Source organism: Pteropus medius, unplaced genomic scaffold (assembly GCF_902729225.1).
Source record: "Pteropus medius unplaced genomic scaffold, Ma_sr-lr_union100, whole genome shotgun sequence".
NCBI lineage: Eukaryota > Metazoa > Chordata > Mammalia > Chiroptera > Pteropodidae > Pteropus > Pteropus medius.
This window is the reverse complement of record NW_024351731.1, coordinates 6,607,593-6,620,025: the sequence shown is the minus strand read 5'-3', so window position 1 is coordinate 6,620,025 and position 12,433 is coordinate 6,607,593. Positions and strand designations below refer to the sequence as shown.

The 12,433-nt window shown below is 65.6% G+C and overlaps 1 protein-coding gene across 1 annotated transcript in view; it reads right to left on the bottom strand.

The window, feature by feature from the left end:
- ADGRB1 (adhesion G protein-coupled receptor B1) overlaps nt 1-12,433 on the bottom strand; it is a 60,848-nt gene that overhangs the window by 33,270 nt on the left and 15,145 nt on the right. Inside the window, exons 7-16 of the mRNA XM_039846214.1 lie at nt 12,029-12,193; nt 11,728-11,829; nt 11,136-11,242; nt 10,712-10,906; nt 10,406-10,474; nt 9,643-9,751; nt 8,528-8,671; nt 8,015-8,090; nt 7,763-7,865; nt 6,723-6,766 (exon numbers count right to left, since the gene is read on the bottom strand). Coding sequence (XP_039702148.1) covers nt 6,723-6,766; nt 7,763-7,865; nt 8,015-8,090; nt 8,528-8,671; nt 9,643-9,751; nt 10,406-10,474; nt 10,712-10,906; nt 11,136-11,242; nt 11,728-11,829; nt 12,029-12,193 — 1,114 coding nt within the window. The remainder of the gene's footprint in view (nt 1-6,722; nt 6,767-7,762; nt 7,866-8,014; nt 8,091-8,527; nt 8,672-9,642; nt 9,752-10,405; nt 10,475-10,711; nt 10,907-11,135; nt 11,243-11,727; nt 11,830-12,028; nt 12,194-12,433) is intronic.

The following is a 12,433-nucleotide window of genomic DNA, read 5'->3' as shown; positions in this document are numbered from 1 at the left end:
ACAGCACCACAGCACCGCTGTCATCAAGAATGACGGGACCATACCACCATAACCGCCAGCACCATCACCATGGTCATCGACACCATTCCTGCCAATGCTATTGCCTGCACCACCACCACCACCAGCATCGATACCACGGTCGCCCCTTCACCGTCACCGTCATTACTGTGTCTGTCTTCATGATCGCCAGTACCACCTCCACTATCAGCAACGTCACCGTGACCGCCACTTCCTCAGAACCAGCACCGTGACTGTCACTAGGACTGACCCCGGCTGCTAACCCCATCGCTGACATTCAGCAAGCCTGCCACATCCGGGGCACTAAGCGGGCACAGCCCGCCCCGCAGGAAGCCTCCCCACCACCCTCAACCACGATGGCTGGAACTCGGGCAGCCACACCACCACCCTTGTCCATCACGTCCCGGAACACCGTCCCCTCCCCCAGGCGCTTCCCAGTCACCTTGGGTGACCTCAAGGTCATTCCACCATGCCCCTGCTTTCAGGCGCCTCTGCACCGAGGCCATACACGGAGCGCCGTGATACGCTGCCCTTCCCCGCCGACTTCAAAGTCCTTCCTGTGCCTGCCCCACATCTAGCCGCCCACATCCCAAGCTGGCTCCCTGCAGAGTTGCCAGTAGTCACCATCCACCCAATATCATCGCGAGGCGCAACCCACTGAGCCGCCTGGGGAGCTGGGGTCTTGATGAAGAATTTTCTGGGAAACGTGTAATGGCACACCCAGCAGAGGGAAGCAAGGTCGTCAGTGAGGAGGGCCACCCGCATGCCCTCCAGGCTCGTCCCTGTGCTGCAGACCCCCGTCGCCAGCCCCTGCCCTCCTGTGCCTCTTCAAGGTCATCAGGGCCACTTGTGTGAAGAAGCCTGGTGGGCACTGCAGAATCGTTTGACCTGGGGTCAGGACCCATGAGCCTGCTGCGTGCCCCTGTAGAGACAGGCACAGATTTGGGCAGGAGGCGGCCCCCGCCACTGACCCCTCCCGGACGATGAAGGGCAGCTGAAGTGCCAGGCTGAGCACGCGACGTGGCACATCAGAAATGGATGGACGAATGGACGGATGAACGAATGGACGAAACTCTTGCCAAGAGCACTGCACAGCACCTCTGTGCAGGCCCAGGCCCTTCCCTAGCGCTCCCTGCTCTGTCCCCACATGCACCCCCAAAGCAGGCACTGGCGGGGCCCTCCCCCCACAATTTCCTGGCACTGCCTGGCGAGCTCAGACCCACGCACCCACAAGGGCACCCAGACATAGGACCTGCCATGGCAGGTGCAGCCCAGCGAGGGGCTCACGTGCCTTGACCTCCATGCAAGAAGACCCCCCGCACCAAAACGCACCCCCGCTACCCCAGTCCGCCTGGACTCTCAAGCACACGTCTGGACATCCCGGCACAGGACCCTGCTCCCTCCTTCACTGCTGAAGCCCCCTCCCCAGACTGTCACAGCGAAAGCAGCAGCTTTTCCTAGCAGAAACGGAAAGGGGTGCAGGGGAGGGGCGGGGGGTGCTGGGGGCCCTGGGCCTGCACTGACAGTCCCAGCCTCTGCATCTCTGCATCGCCTGGGCGTCGCCTGGCGGGGCCAGGTGGGGTCAAGGGCTGGGCAGCACCTTCCTGCCCTAGGGGGTGTGGGGCACAGGAAAGGAACTGAGGCCCGGGATCCCACACCAGCGTGGGCACTGTCAGGACCCCTCCCCAAGGGCCTCCGTTCACCTGACGGCCCAGTGTGTGCCAGGCGTGGACAAAGCGGGGTCAGACCCAGGCTCCACCCTCGGGCGGGGCTTGCGTCCTGCTGGGGGCGGGCAAACGAGGGGCACAGAGCTGCGCGGACTTTCTGCAAACTGGGGTCCCAGCTGGGAAGAAGCAAACGGGGGCGAGGGTGCAGGGAGACGGGCGGGAAGGCCCCCCGGAGCGGGGGACGCGGCGAGGGCGCAGGGGCCAGGGAATGCGCACGGCCCCACCCCAGCTTCAGAGCTCGGTGGGACCTGTGCACGATCTCACGACCTGTTTGTCCCTCCAGCGCCCACTCCATGCAAGGACACAGGCCGGCCTGGCTCAGAAGCCCCGTGAGGAGAGGGCGGGCCCCCAGCGGGCCTCTGCCAGCCCCTGCGGCCCCCTCGGACAACACGGGGACTCAGCGAAGGGCGGGCCGCTAGGGAAACGGCAGAGGCGACCTCACCTAGAGCGGCATGTCACCCCCCATCTCCCCACCAGGTGTGGGGGGAAGCGGAGCGAGTCTCCTCCATGCTCACTGAGGGGCGTCTGTGCTGGGCCTGTCCCCTCCTGGCCCCTGGGCTGGAATCCTGCCGCCGACGGCGACCCAAGACTCTGCCAAGTCCCCCTTCCGCTTGCCCCCCCTCTGGCCCCCTCACTGCCCTCTCCAAGGAAACCAAGGATGGGGGGCAAGGCTCTTAAAGGGACCAGGACACACACTGGGGTAGGGGCCCAGGGAGGGGGCCGGGCCTGGGTGCAGAGCGTCCCCCGGGACAGCTGCACTCGGGTGACCCAGGCTCACTGCAGCACTTCCCAGAGCCTGCGCGGCTGACGGACACGTGTGGATCCAGGGCCACACGAAGTGGCTGGCGTGGAAGCCCGCCCTGCCCGCGGCCCTCCTGGGCGGGCTGGCTGAACGCCCCCGCCCTGCCAAGTGCTGGCACCGCGGGAGGGGCACTGTGGCGGGCACGGGCCTGGCCGGCGCCGTGCCGGGCCGCGGGTGCACCGCCTGCCAGGGAGGCAGAGAGGAGGGTCTCTGAGCGCCGCACCAGCTCTGGCTTCCACGCTCCATGTAACTGCAGCTCATTTACTTAAAAAAGACACGGCAAAACGTTTGCCACTTCCCGCAAGCGTGAGGCCCAGGAAGCCGTCCTTCCAGAATCACGGACCTCAGCCCCCAGGCTGTGCTCCTCACCTTCGTCAGCGGCACCGACCAGGGCACCCTTTCACTGCCCATCACCCACCCATCCTCTCTCCACCCGGCCGCCTCCATCCACCCATTTACCTGCCCTCCATCCATCCGTCCATCCATCCATCCATCCACCTCCATTCATCCACCTCCACTATCCACTCCCTCCATCCATCCATCCCATCCATCCTCCACCCACCTGACCACCCTCCATCCGCCCACCTGTCTATTCATCCATCCACCCGTCCATCCTCCTGTACATTTGGGAACTCTGCAAGAACTCCCCTTTCCCCCACTAACACCCCTGCTCCCCAGAACCTCACTGCCACTGGACAGACAGGCGTGGGGTGTGGGGAGGAGCCCCGAGCTATGCTGTCAGCTAGGTTCGGGAGTGCGTGATCTGGTGTTTTGAGTGCACAGGGTGGGGTTTGGTCACATGACTCAGGCTCCGGGAGCAAGGGGGACTCCGGGGTGGTCGGGGCCCAGTGTTTACAGAGCACGAGCTGCCGCCTCGGGTGTGGGAGTCGAGCCCATGCATGCGAGTGTGTGACCAGAGGGGACGCAGGTAGGGTCTGCGCCATGGCTGGGAACCTCTGGCTCATTCTTTCCAAGACGAGCGTGTCGCGTCCCTGACTGTCACACATGGCTAGGAGAGGAGACAGCCCACTGGCTCACGTATCATTACGTGTGAACCTGCACGAGTCATTCCAGATGAGAGGGTCAGGGGTCATGCGGGACCAGGGTCAGGGGTCATGTGTGACCAAGCCAGGGCTCGGCGTGTGACCAGGGTCAGGGGTCATGTGTGACCAAGCCAGGGCTCAGTGTGACCAGGTCAGGACTCAGTGTGTGACCAGGTCAGGGCTCAGCTGTGACCAGGTCAGGGGTCATGTGGACCAAAGTCAGGGCTCAGCGTGTGACCAGGGTCAGGGATCATGTGGGACCAAGGTCAGGGCTCAGCGTGTGACCAGGTTCAGGGGTCACGTGGGACCAGGGTCAAGGCTCGGCGTGTGACCAGGAGGTCTTGGCTTCATCTATGATGACGATCACGGTTCAATCATCAATCTCCCTCTCAGCTGATGGTCACTGACGGCTCTCGGCCCCCGCCCCACACACATGGTCCTGCAGACACGCGAGAGCTTTTCTCTTCCAAGGTCACACGGACACAGGCCCACCCGACACAGACCTGCCCCCGGGCACACTGGTGGAGGCCGTCCAGGGTCCAGCACCCAGACCGCGCCCGGTCACCTGGGACAGCCTCGGGTCCTCTGAGCTGTCCCATTGGTGAGGAGCGGCCCCACCCAGCCGTGGAAGGGGCAGCCCCCTCCCCTCCCCCATTCCCATCAGCCTCCCTCCCCTGGGGGCTCCGGGCTGCTCAGCTCTGGACCACAGGCCTCGACCCCCAGCCCTGAGCCTCTGAGAGCCTCAGGGGCCATGCCCAGGGCCAAGCAGGGAGCTTGAGTGCTAAATGCTGCCCTGGGTACACCTCAAACACGGCACGGCCGGTGGCACCTTGCTGCTGTTCTCAGGCCCTTGGGCCCCTGGTGCAGAGCCCTTGACAGCCCAGAGGTGAGCAGGGGTGGGCAGGACCCCACAGCTGAGGGAGGAAGGGCAGGCGGAGGCCATGCGGTGGGGGCAGCCCCTGGACCCTGCTGCCTCCTTGCCGACCTGCCCCTCCCCCTCCCCATAGGCAGGCGGACTGGGAGGGGGTGGAGGGGGTGTGGGGGGTGGGAGGCTGCAGAAAGCTGAGGCCCCAGAGGCGCGGGATCTGCCCCAGGCCATGCAGACAAATGGCCACAGCCTAGGTCCACGCGACAGTGTCTTGGACACATGCAGGGCCAGCCCGGCTTCTCGCTGCCTGCTGCTGCCCCTGGAGGGCGAAGGGGAAGGGTCCCATCTTTCCGGAAAACAATTTACTACCGAGAGCTTAAAACTGCCCGGGGACGCGACGTGCAGGAAACCACGGGAGGCGGCAGAGCCAGAGTGTCCGGAGGGCGCTGAAGCAGCCGGAGGGCTCCTCCGGTGGGGGCTGGGTCGACCCAGGGCCCCTGGTGGCCTAGGAGCCTTGAACAGCCCCCAGGGAGGGTTTCTAGGCTGCTGGGAGGGGCTTGTGCCAGATAGGATGGACCTGTACCCCAAGAAAAGGCAAAACTCTCAGACACCCCCCGATGGCCGGGCGCCTCAAGCACGTGGGGTTCCTCGCCTTTTCTTTCTTTCTCCTTTTACGACGCCCCGTTTTGTACGAAGAGCTTGTGCCACTTGCCAAACCCCAAGAAAAGCAGTCGACAGCAGCCAAACTCAGGGGAGCAGCTTCCCAGGGCTGCAGGGTCCCCTAGCTCTCCCCGAGCCCAGCCCCAGCCTCCACCCGGAGCTGGGACGGCCAGCGCATGCAGCCGTGTGGCCTTGCACACGCCAGGCACCGGGCCTTCACGCCGCCTGCTCTTTCTGCCAAAATGCTTGTCCCCAGATGCCCGCGGGCACAGTGCTGTGTCGCCACTCCTGAGAGGCTTCCGTGGACCTGCCCCGCACGGCCTCTCAGCCCCTGCCCTCAGACACAGCCCCAGGGCCGGCTGTGGAACGACCCAGCCTTTTCGGGGTCTGTCTACGGGGTCCTGTGTGACCGTCCCCTGCACTGGGGTCAGAAAGGCTGCAGACCAGGACCTCCTAACCACAGAAGGACGGACTGGTGGGTGCGCGGTGATCCCAACCTCCAAACAACTCCACAGTTCCTGACGTGCAGCTCCCACAAACCGGCCCTACGCCCCTCGCAGCCTCCCCCTGCACCCCTGCACCCACCTGCCTGCTCCCAGCCATCCTTTGGCTCAAGCTGTGCCTCTGCTGGAGCCGCCTCCTCCCACCGCCCCTCCTCTGCTAGGCAAACTCGCTCTCCGGGGTCGGCCACGCCGAGGGCCCGTCCTGGCCTCCCAGGATGCACTTCGTCACTGCACTGCCCAGAGCATGAGGGCACTTGCTGCGTGTACCCCTAGGCCTGGGGCCTGGGGCCTGGGCTGGCACACCCACCCTCCCAGCGGCCTGGGGAAGGGGTGCAGGGAAGCCTGGGGGCTGGTGCTGGGGCGAGGCGGGCAGGCGGTGACAATGACAAGCTTCCCACTGACTGCACTCTCCCCAGTGCACCCCAAACCCCTTGGGGGGAAGGCCCAGCCCCACCAGGCCCACTCGGCCCATGAGAACGGAGCTGCCAAGCTCGCCTGTCCCGTCTGCCGAAATCCCGAGCCTCCTCTTCTCCTGCAGCTGCTCCCACTTTAGGGCCCCTGCACACTCCTCAGTGGGAATAAACGAGGTGTCCCACTGTCCCTCTGCCTCACCGTGTCTGGGGGGACACTGCCAGTCCAGTCCATGTCCTGCCAGGTGTGGGGCGGACACCCCGCACGTGACGTGGGTGGCACTGGTAGGTGCTGGACAGGGACCTGGCACGTGACCCCGGGAGGCCCTGCCGCTGCTTCCCACCTGATCGCTCTGGGTCTCCAACCCCACCCGAGCTGTCCCGGGCTGCACGGTGCCCCCCGAGCTCCTGCAAGCCTGAACCGCAGGGGTCTGCTCGCTCCGGGTGTAGGGGGCGGGCCTGGCACCTCCGTGCCCCTCTCCTCCCCTGACTGTGGACCTTCTTGGGAGGCGTGGGAGGCGGGCTGGGTGGGCGCCATGCTGCCTCAAAGCCAGACCCGGGCAGGGGGACCGTGCGAAATACAGACAGATGGCACACCGGCGGCACCAAGCAGCGGCACCCCTCCCCCGCGAGGTGAGCCCCCCGCAAGCCCAGCCCCGAGACCCCAGGCTGCAAAGCCAGATGGACTTACACGTCCGTCTCGTCCCACAGGATGCAGGTCTGGTTGGTGGTGCCCTGGAGGGAGCGGGGAGGAGTTAGGGACACCTGCCCGCTCAGGGTCACCGGCAGGGCCCACCCACAGGCAAGCCCACCCCCAAGTGCTCTGCCTACGCTGTTCCCCCGAGAGGCGGTGTTTCAGGAGCAGGGAACTGAGGCCTGGAGCAGGGAAGGGACAGGCCCAGCTCCTCCTCCTGCTGGTGGCCTCATGCCGCTCCTGCCCCTCTCCGAGCAGGAATGGGCGGCAGTGACCAACACACACCTCTGGGTGCCCAGGTGGCCAGCCCAGCTTAACGCAAAATGGAGTCAGAGGGCGACTCCCAGCAGGGAGCCCAGAGGGGCTGGGGTCAGGCGGGCAGAGGGTGGTCTCAGCAAAGCCCTGTCCTGCGGGCCATGGCGTACCCGCACCGGATGACAGGGCTGGTGACGCCGGGCTGCCGGGCCCTCACGGGTGGGAGTGACCTCGCCCTCGCCCAACCCTGTCATTCACGCTCGATGGGACGGGAGCCGGGCGCAGAGCTCGAGCGACTTGCCCGAGGCCACACGGCGGCCAAGAGGAGGCCTGGCGCTGGCCGGATGACCCCTGGGCTCCTAGCTCTCAGCTGGCCCGCGGGACATCTCGGCCTGGCTCTTCTGCGGCCCTACAGAGAGCTCCAAGTAACAGGGCACGGAGGGGCCCGAGGCCCGGGGCAGGCTTGTTTCTCAGAGGGGATGGCTCTTTTCCCAAGGGAGCGAGCAAGCTGTTGGGGCCCAGGGCTGCTGCGGCTGGCGCTCAGGCAGTGGCATCAGACGTGGCGTCACACACACTGTACCGTGTGACCCTGGGCAAGTCACCGCACCTCTCTGAGCCTCAGTTTACCCACCTGTCATCCAGGGATGAGAGCCGCTCTCTTGCAAGGCTGAGGTGAGACCCCGGCAGTGTGAGCACCGCCCCCCCTCACGCACACACACGCGGGGTCAGACAGCAGCCACACACACGCAGACGCACACACGCGCACGCACGGAGGCACTCACGTTGTGCATGTGGGCAAACTCGATCTCCAAGGGCGTGAGCAGGGAGCGTGGGGGCGGCTTCACCGTCACGGAGATGACCTTGGAGTTCAGGACCGTGGTGTTCCTGGGGAGTGCCAGCAGCCACGTCAGCGTGTCCGGGAGCCGCGCTCCCGCAGGCCGCTCGCTGAAGGCCTCTGACACCCCACACCCCGTGCCCCCCACCCCAGGTCTGGCCTCGCCCCACCTCCACCTCCCCGTGCCCGCAGCGCCCACCTCTGCAGGGCCAGGAAGCTGCCCAGGTTCCGGTAGAGCACAGTGCCCACCACGAACACAGACGAGTCATCGGCCTCTGGAAGACAATGCCAGTCACCCTCCTCCCCGCCGCCGGTGCCCCAACCTGGACCCCGCTCCAGCATGCGACCTCCGGGGAAGGCCCAGACAGAGTGCTGCAGTCGGAGGCCTGGGTGACTGCCCAGGTGCCCCTAAGTGACCCCTGGGAGCTGGGAGCAAACAGGGCAGGGCTTTTCTTCCTGGGAACCAGGGTCGCCTGTGTGTGACTCCAGGCACGACCCCGTCCCTCTCTGTGAGGAAGAGGTCATCTCCTGGGACCTGCCCAGCACCGAGAGGGCAGGGAGAGCTTCTCAGAGAAAGGAGAGACCTTGAGAGCACTCGGAAAAGCGTGGACGGCACCCTGGTCCTTGAAGCAGCAGGCCGGACTCCAGAAGGACCTTCCCAGGGGGTAGGCCCTCAGACACTGGGCCCAAGCCTCTAGTGAGGGCCCCTCACCTGCCAGGCCCGTGGAGAAGACGCTCTTGGACACGGTGACCCTGTCCTCCGGCACCTTGGCCCAGTCGCCCGTGGCCCGCCAGCCCTTCATGGGGAAGCTGATGTCCGTGGCTCCACTAGCCGGGAGCTTATGGATGCTGAGGACTGTGGTGGGGCAGAGGGCAGGAGGCGGCAGAGATGGACAGGGACAAGGAAACAGAGAGCGGTTATTTGACGAGGAGCCTTGGTCCTGGGATGATGCAGAGGGGGCCTGGAAGTCCAGGACCATCACATGGGTGCTCGGGGCTCAGAGGGGACCCGGAGTGCATGGGGCCAGCGGCCAGGCTCCTGCCCGGGCGCCACCTCCCTGTGAGGCCCAGGGCCAGGGCACCTTTCCGGCCTCTCCCTGAGACCCCTGGCTCCAAGCTACTGACCGCCTGCCCTCCCTGTATGCACTGACCCCGTATGTGCCACCCTTGTATTCTCAGGAGGTAAACACTGTCACCGTCTCGCGTCACATACTCGGTCAATGCCGGGATCTAGATGGAGACCAGCCTCCTCTGACAAGACGCTTCTGGGAGTGGCTGGCAGAGAGGGGGTGGCCGCACAGTCCTGCCTTCAAATCTCCAAGGCCATGCCAGCACAGGGAGGGCACTGGGGCTGACAGGTGGAGGGGGGCCCCCCGGCCCCAGGGAGGTGCCGCCGAGGGCCTGGCTGTGGACTGTGGCTCCTGGTGCACCCCAGGATTCAAGGTCTCGGGGTCCATGTCTGGGTCTGACGCCCACGCTGACCCCTCCCAGGGGAGCCCAAAGTCTATAGACCTGAACTAACTGACCGACCTCGGAGGTTGGCCCAGGGGGGCACTGGCTGCTGCCTGTGCATACAGATGCACACAGGTGCACACAGGTGCACACAAGTGCATACAGGTACATACAAATGCACACAGGTACATACAGGTGCATACAAATGCACACAGGTGCATACAGGTGCATACAAATACACACAGGTGCATACAGGTGCATACAGGTGCATACAAATGCACACAGGTGCACACAGGTGCACACAGATGAGGAAAGTGAGGCAGGAAGGCCTGGGCCAGGGCTGCAGAGCAGGGGCGTGGCGGGGGGCGGGCTTACCCAGGTTGTCTGTCACCTGGTACGCGTCCCGCAAATCCTTCATTCGGAAGCCAATGACATCTACGAAGTCTTCCACCAGCCGGAAGAGCTCCTTGGCATTGGGGCCCATCTGGGGGCAGGGTGGGGGCAGGGTCAGGGGGCCACGAAGACGGTGGGGCACCGCCCCTCCCAGGACGCCAAGCCTCGGAGCTAAATGCGGGTGTCACTGAAGGACCCTGCGCCCCAGCCAGGGGGACGCCTCCCCTCATCTGTCCCATTTCTGGGTCTGGCCGCTCAGCCCTGAGCACCGTGGTCTCTGGACCAGACTTGGAAAGCAGGGTCAGAACCTCTGGGTGTCCACCGCCACCGTGGATGAGGACGCTGAGCCCCGAGGGGCTGCTGCGCCCCACGGCCAGGGGCCCGGGCTAGGGCGGGGAGCAGGGGTCCCCACACTGGGTACTGCCCTGGTGACGGAAGTAATGGTGGACTCCAGGTCAGTCTGGGAGGAGGATGGGGACCCCTATTTCCAGATGAGAAAGAACCATCGTGTCCAGTCGCCCTGACGAGAACCACGCAGGCAACGTGCTTTCCCACGCCCCTCACCGCCCCCCTCTGAGCTCCCGTCCCTGGGACGGGAAACTGAGGCTCGGAAGGGTGGCTTCCTCAGAGTCGCATGACCAGTAGAGGCCGGGCCGGAATTTGAATCCAGGCCCCTGCTCCCCGGGCTAGCCTGGACTGCGGGGGGCACCGTGGACGCTGTGCCCATCCAAACCGGCGTCCTCACCAGCTGGGCCTCCTCCCATTTGTCGCGGTTCTCCTCTGCCAGCAGGTTGCTGATGATCTGGACAAAGTTCTAGAAAGGAGTGAGGAAGGCCAGTGAGCCGAGAACGGGGCGCCACGGGCAGGGCTCAGCCTGTGACACAAGCCGGGGATCAGTGAGTGACCGGGACGGGGCTGCGTGAGACGAGGGGGCGGACACTGGCGCCTTCAGGTCTCTATCCGGGGTTCGGGCCCCGTCCGGGCTCAGAGTAAGGCTGGGATCCAGGCCCCCCCAGGTGCCCCTCCCCCGGGCGGCCCTGCTGGGACCCACCTGTACATCCCCAGGAGTGGGGCTGTAGTACGCCCTTCTGAAGATCTCGGTCATGTTCCTCAGGACGTCGATGGTGGACAGCAGGTCGCCGCTGTAGCTAGTGCCGTCCTGGGAGATCTCCACCAGCGTCTGGATGACCTCTGACACCCCCTCCCCCGGCAGCCCGCGCTGAGCCTTCGCCAGGTGCTCCCGGGTCTAGGGAGACAAGGAGTTTGGGTGCCGTGACCCAACAGGACACGTCAAGGCAGGGGCCAAGGACCTCCCACACCTGGAGAGCTCTCCGCAGCCCCCAGCCAGGGGTCATAACTGACTTGTGTCCACAGGGCACGCCGGTGGGGACACAGGGCTGCGTCCGAGGACATGGGGCAGAGGAGCACCCGTAGGGACAGGGGGGCGGGGCGGGAGGCCCAGGCCCAGCGCCCACCATCATCTGGATGTTCCGGTAGTCGATGGAGATGCAGCGGATGTAGGTGGGGGGCTCCCAGTAGGCGATGCCGTCCTCGTCCAGCTCGCAACGTCTCAGTACGAGGCCTGGGGAGGCAGCGGATCAGCGCGGGCTCCACTTCTCGGCTGGGTGCCCGGCGCCCTGCAGGAATCCCGCCCGCGACTCCCAGGCCTGAGCCCTCTGGATGGGACCCTCAGCCCCAGAATCAGGGACTTGTCCACAGCTAAGTGGGGGCTTCGAGTTCAGCCCGGGGCCTCTCGTGGAGCCCCTCCCTATCCAGAGCCTGCAGCCTCAGCCCCTGGGGTGGACACGGGTCAGCCTTCGGGGCCGTTTGGCATCAGGTAGTGTGACCCAGTGCCTACTGACAGGAAACGGACAGGGAAACGGGCACCGCTGGTGACCCTAGAGAACTGCCAGAACCCTGTCACCCAGCAGGGGCCACGGTCAGGGAGGGACGCATCTCCTGCTCCAACAGGCCCTGAGGGCTGGCCTGTAGGAGCATCTCACTGCCCACACGCAGCTCTGTGAGGACAGGACAGGACCCCCCCACCAGCTGCCCGCAAGCCCTCACCCGTGGCGTTTCGGGGACACCGGACTGCGGCCACCTCTCCTGCCGGGGTCTCCTTCCAGATCACAGTGCCGAAGTTGTCTTCGTCACAGATCTCATGCGGCTCTGCCGGGGTCCAGACACAGTGAGCAGGGGCAGGATTCCGGAAGGGCAGCTGAGAGCTGGCGGCGGGGGCAAGGGGCCAAGACCCCTCCAGGACATCCGCCACCACAAGGAGAAGTCGTCCACCAGAAGCTCGGCCCCGAGCCCACCTGGTCCCTCAGCTACCCCCTGAGCCGGGCGGTGGGCTGAGGGGCACACTCACCGGGACACCGTTGGGCACCACACTGGCGGAACTCTTCCTGTGAGCCCTGGCAGGCTGCTCCCCCGAAGAAGGGCCCCGAGCAGGCACGCTCCCGGCGCTGAGCGCCGCCCCCACACGTGACACTGCAGCCGCCCCAGGACGCCCAGGCCTGCCACTTCCCGTCCACTGCAGGGCACGCCGGGTGGGGAGGCACAGGGACAGGGACATGGGGAGGCAGAGCCGTGGGGACCCAGGAGGGTAGAAGCAGGAAGCCGTGAGGACAAATCGAGACCGTGAGAGGAGAAAGCAGAACTCAGCGTGGTTCAGAGGAACACAGGCCTCGTGTGCAGTGTCCCCCAGGACAGCCCCACTTCCCACTGACCCCCAGGACCACCCCCACTTCCCACCGTCCCTCCAAGACTGCCC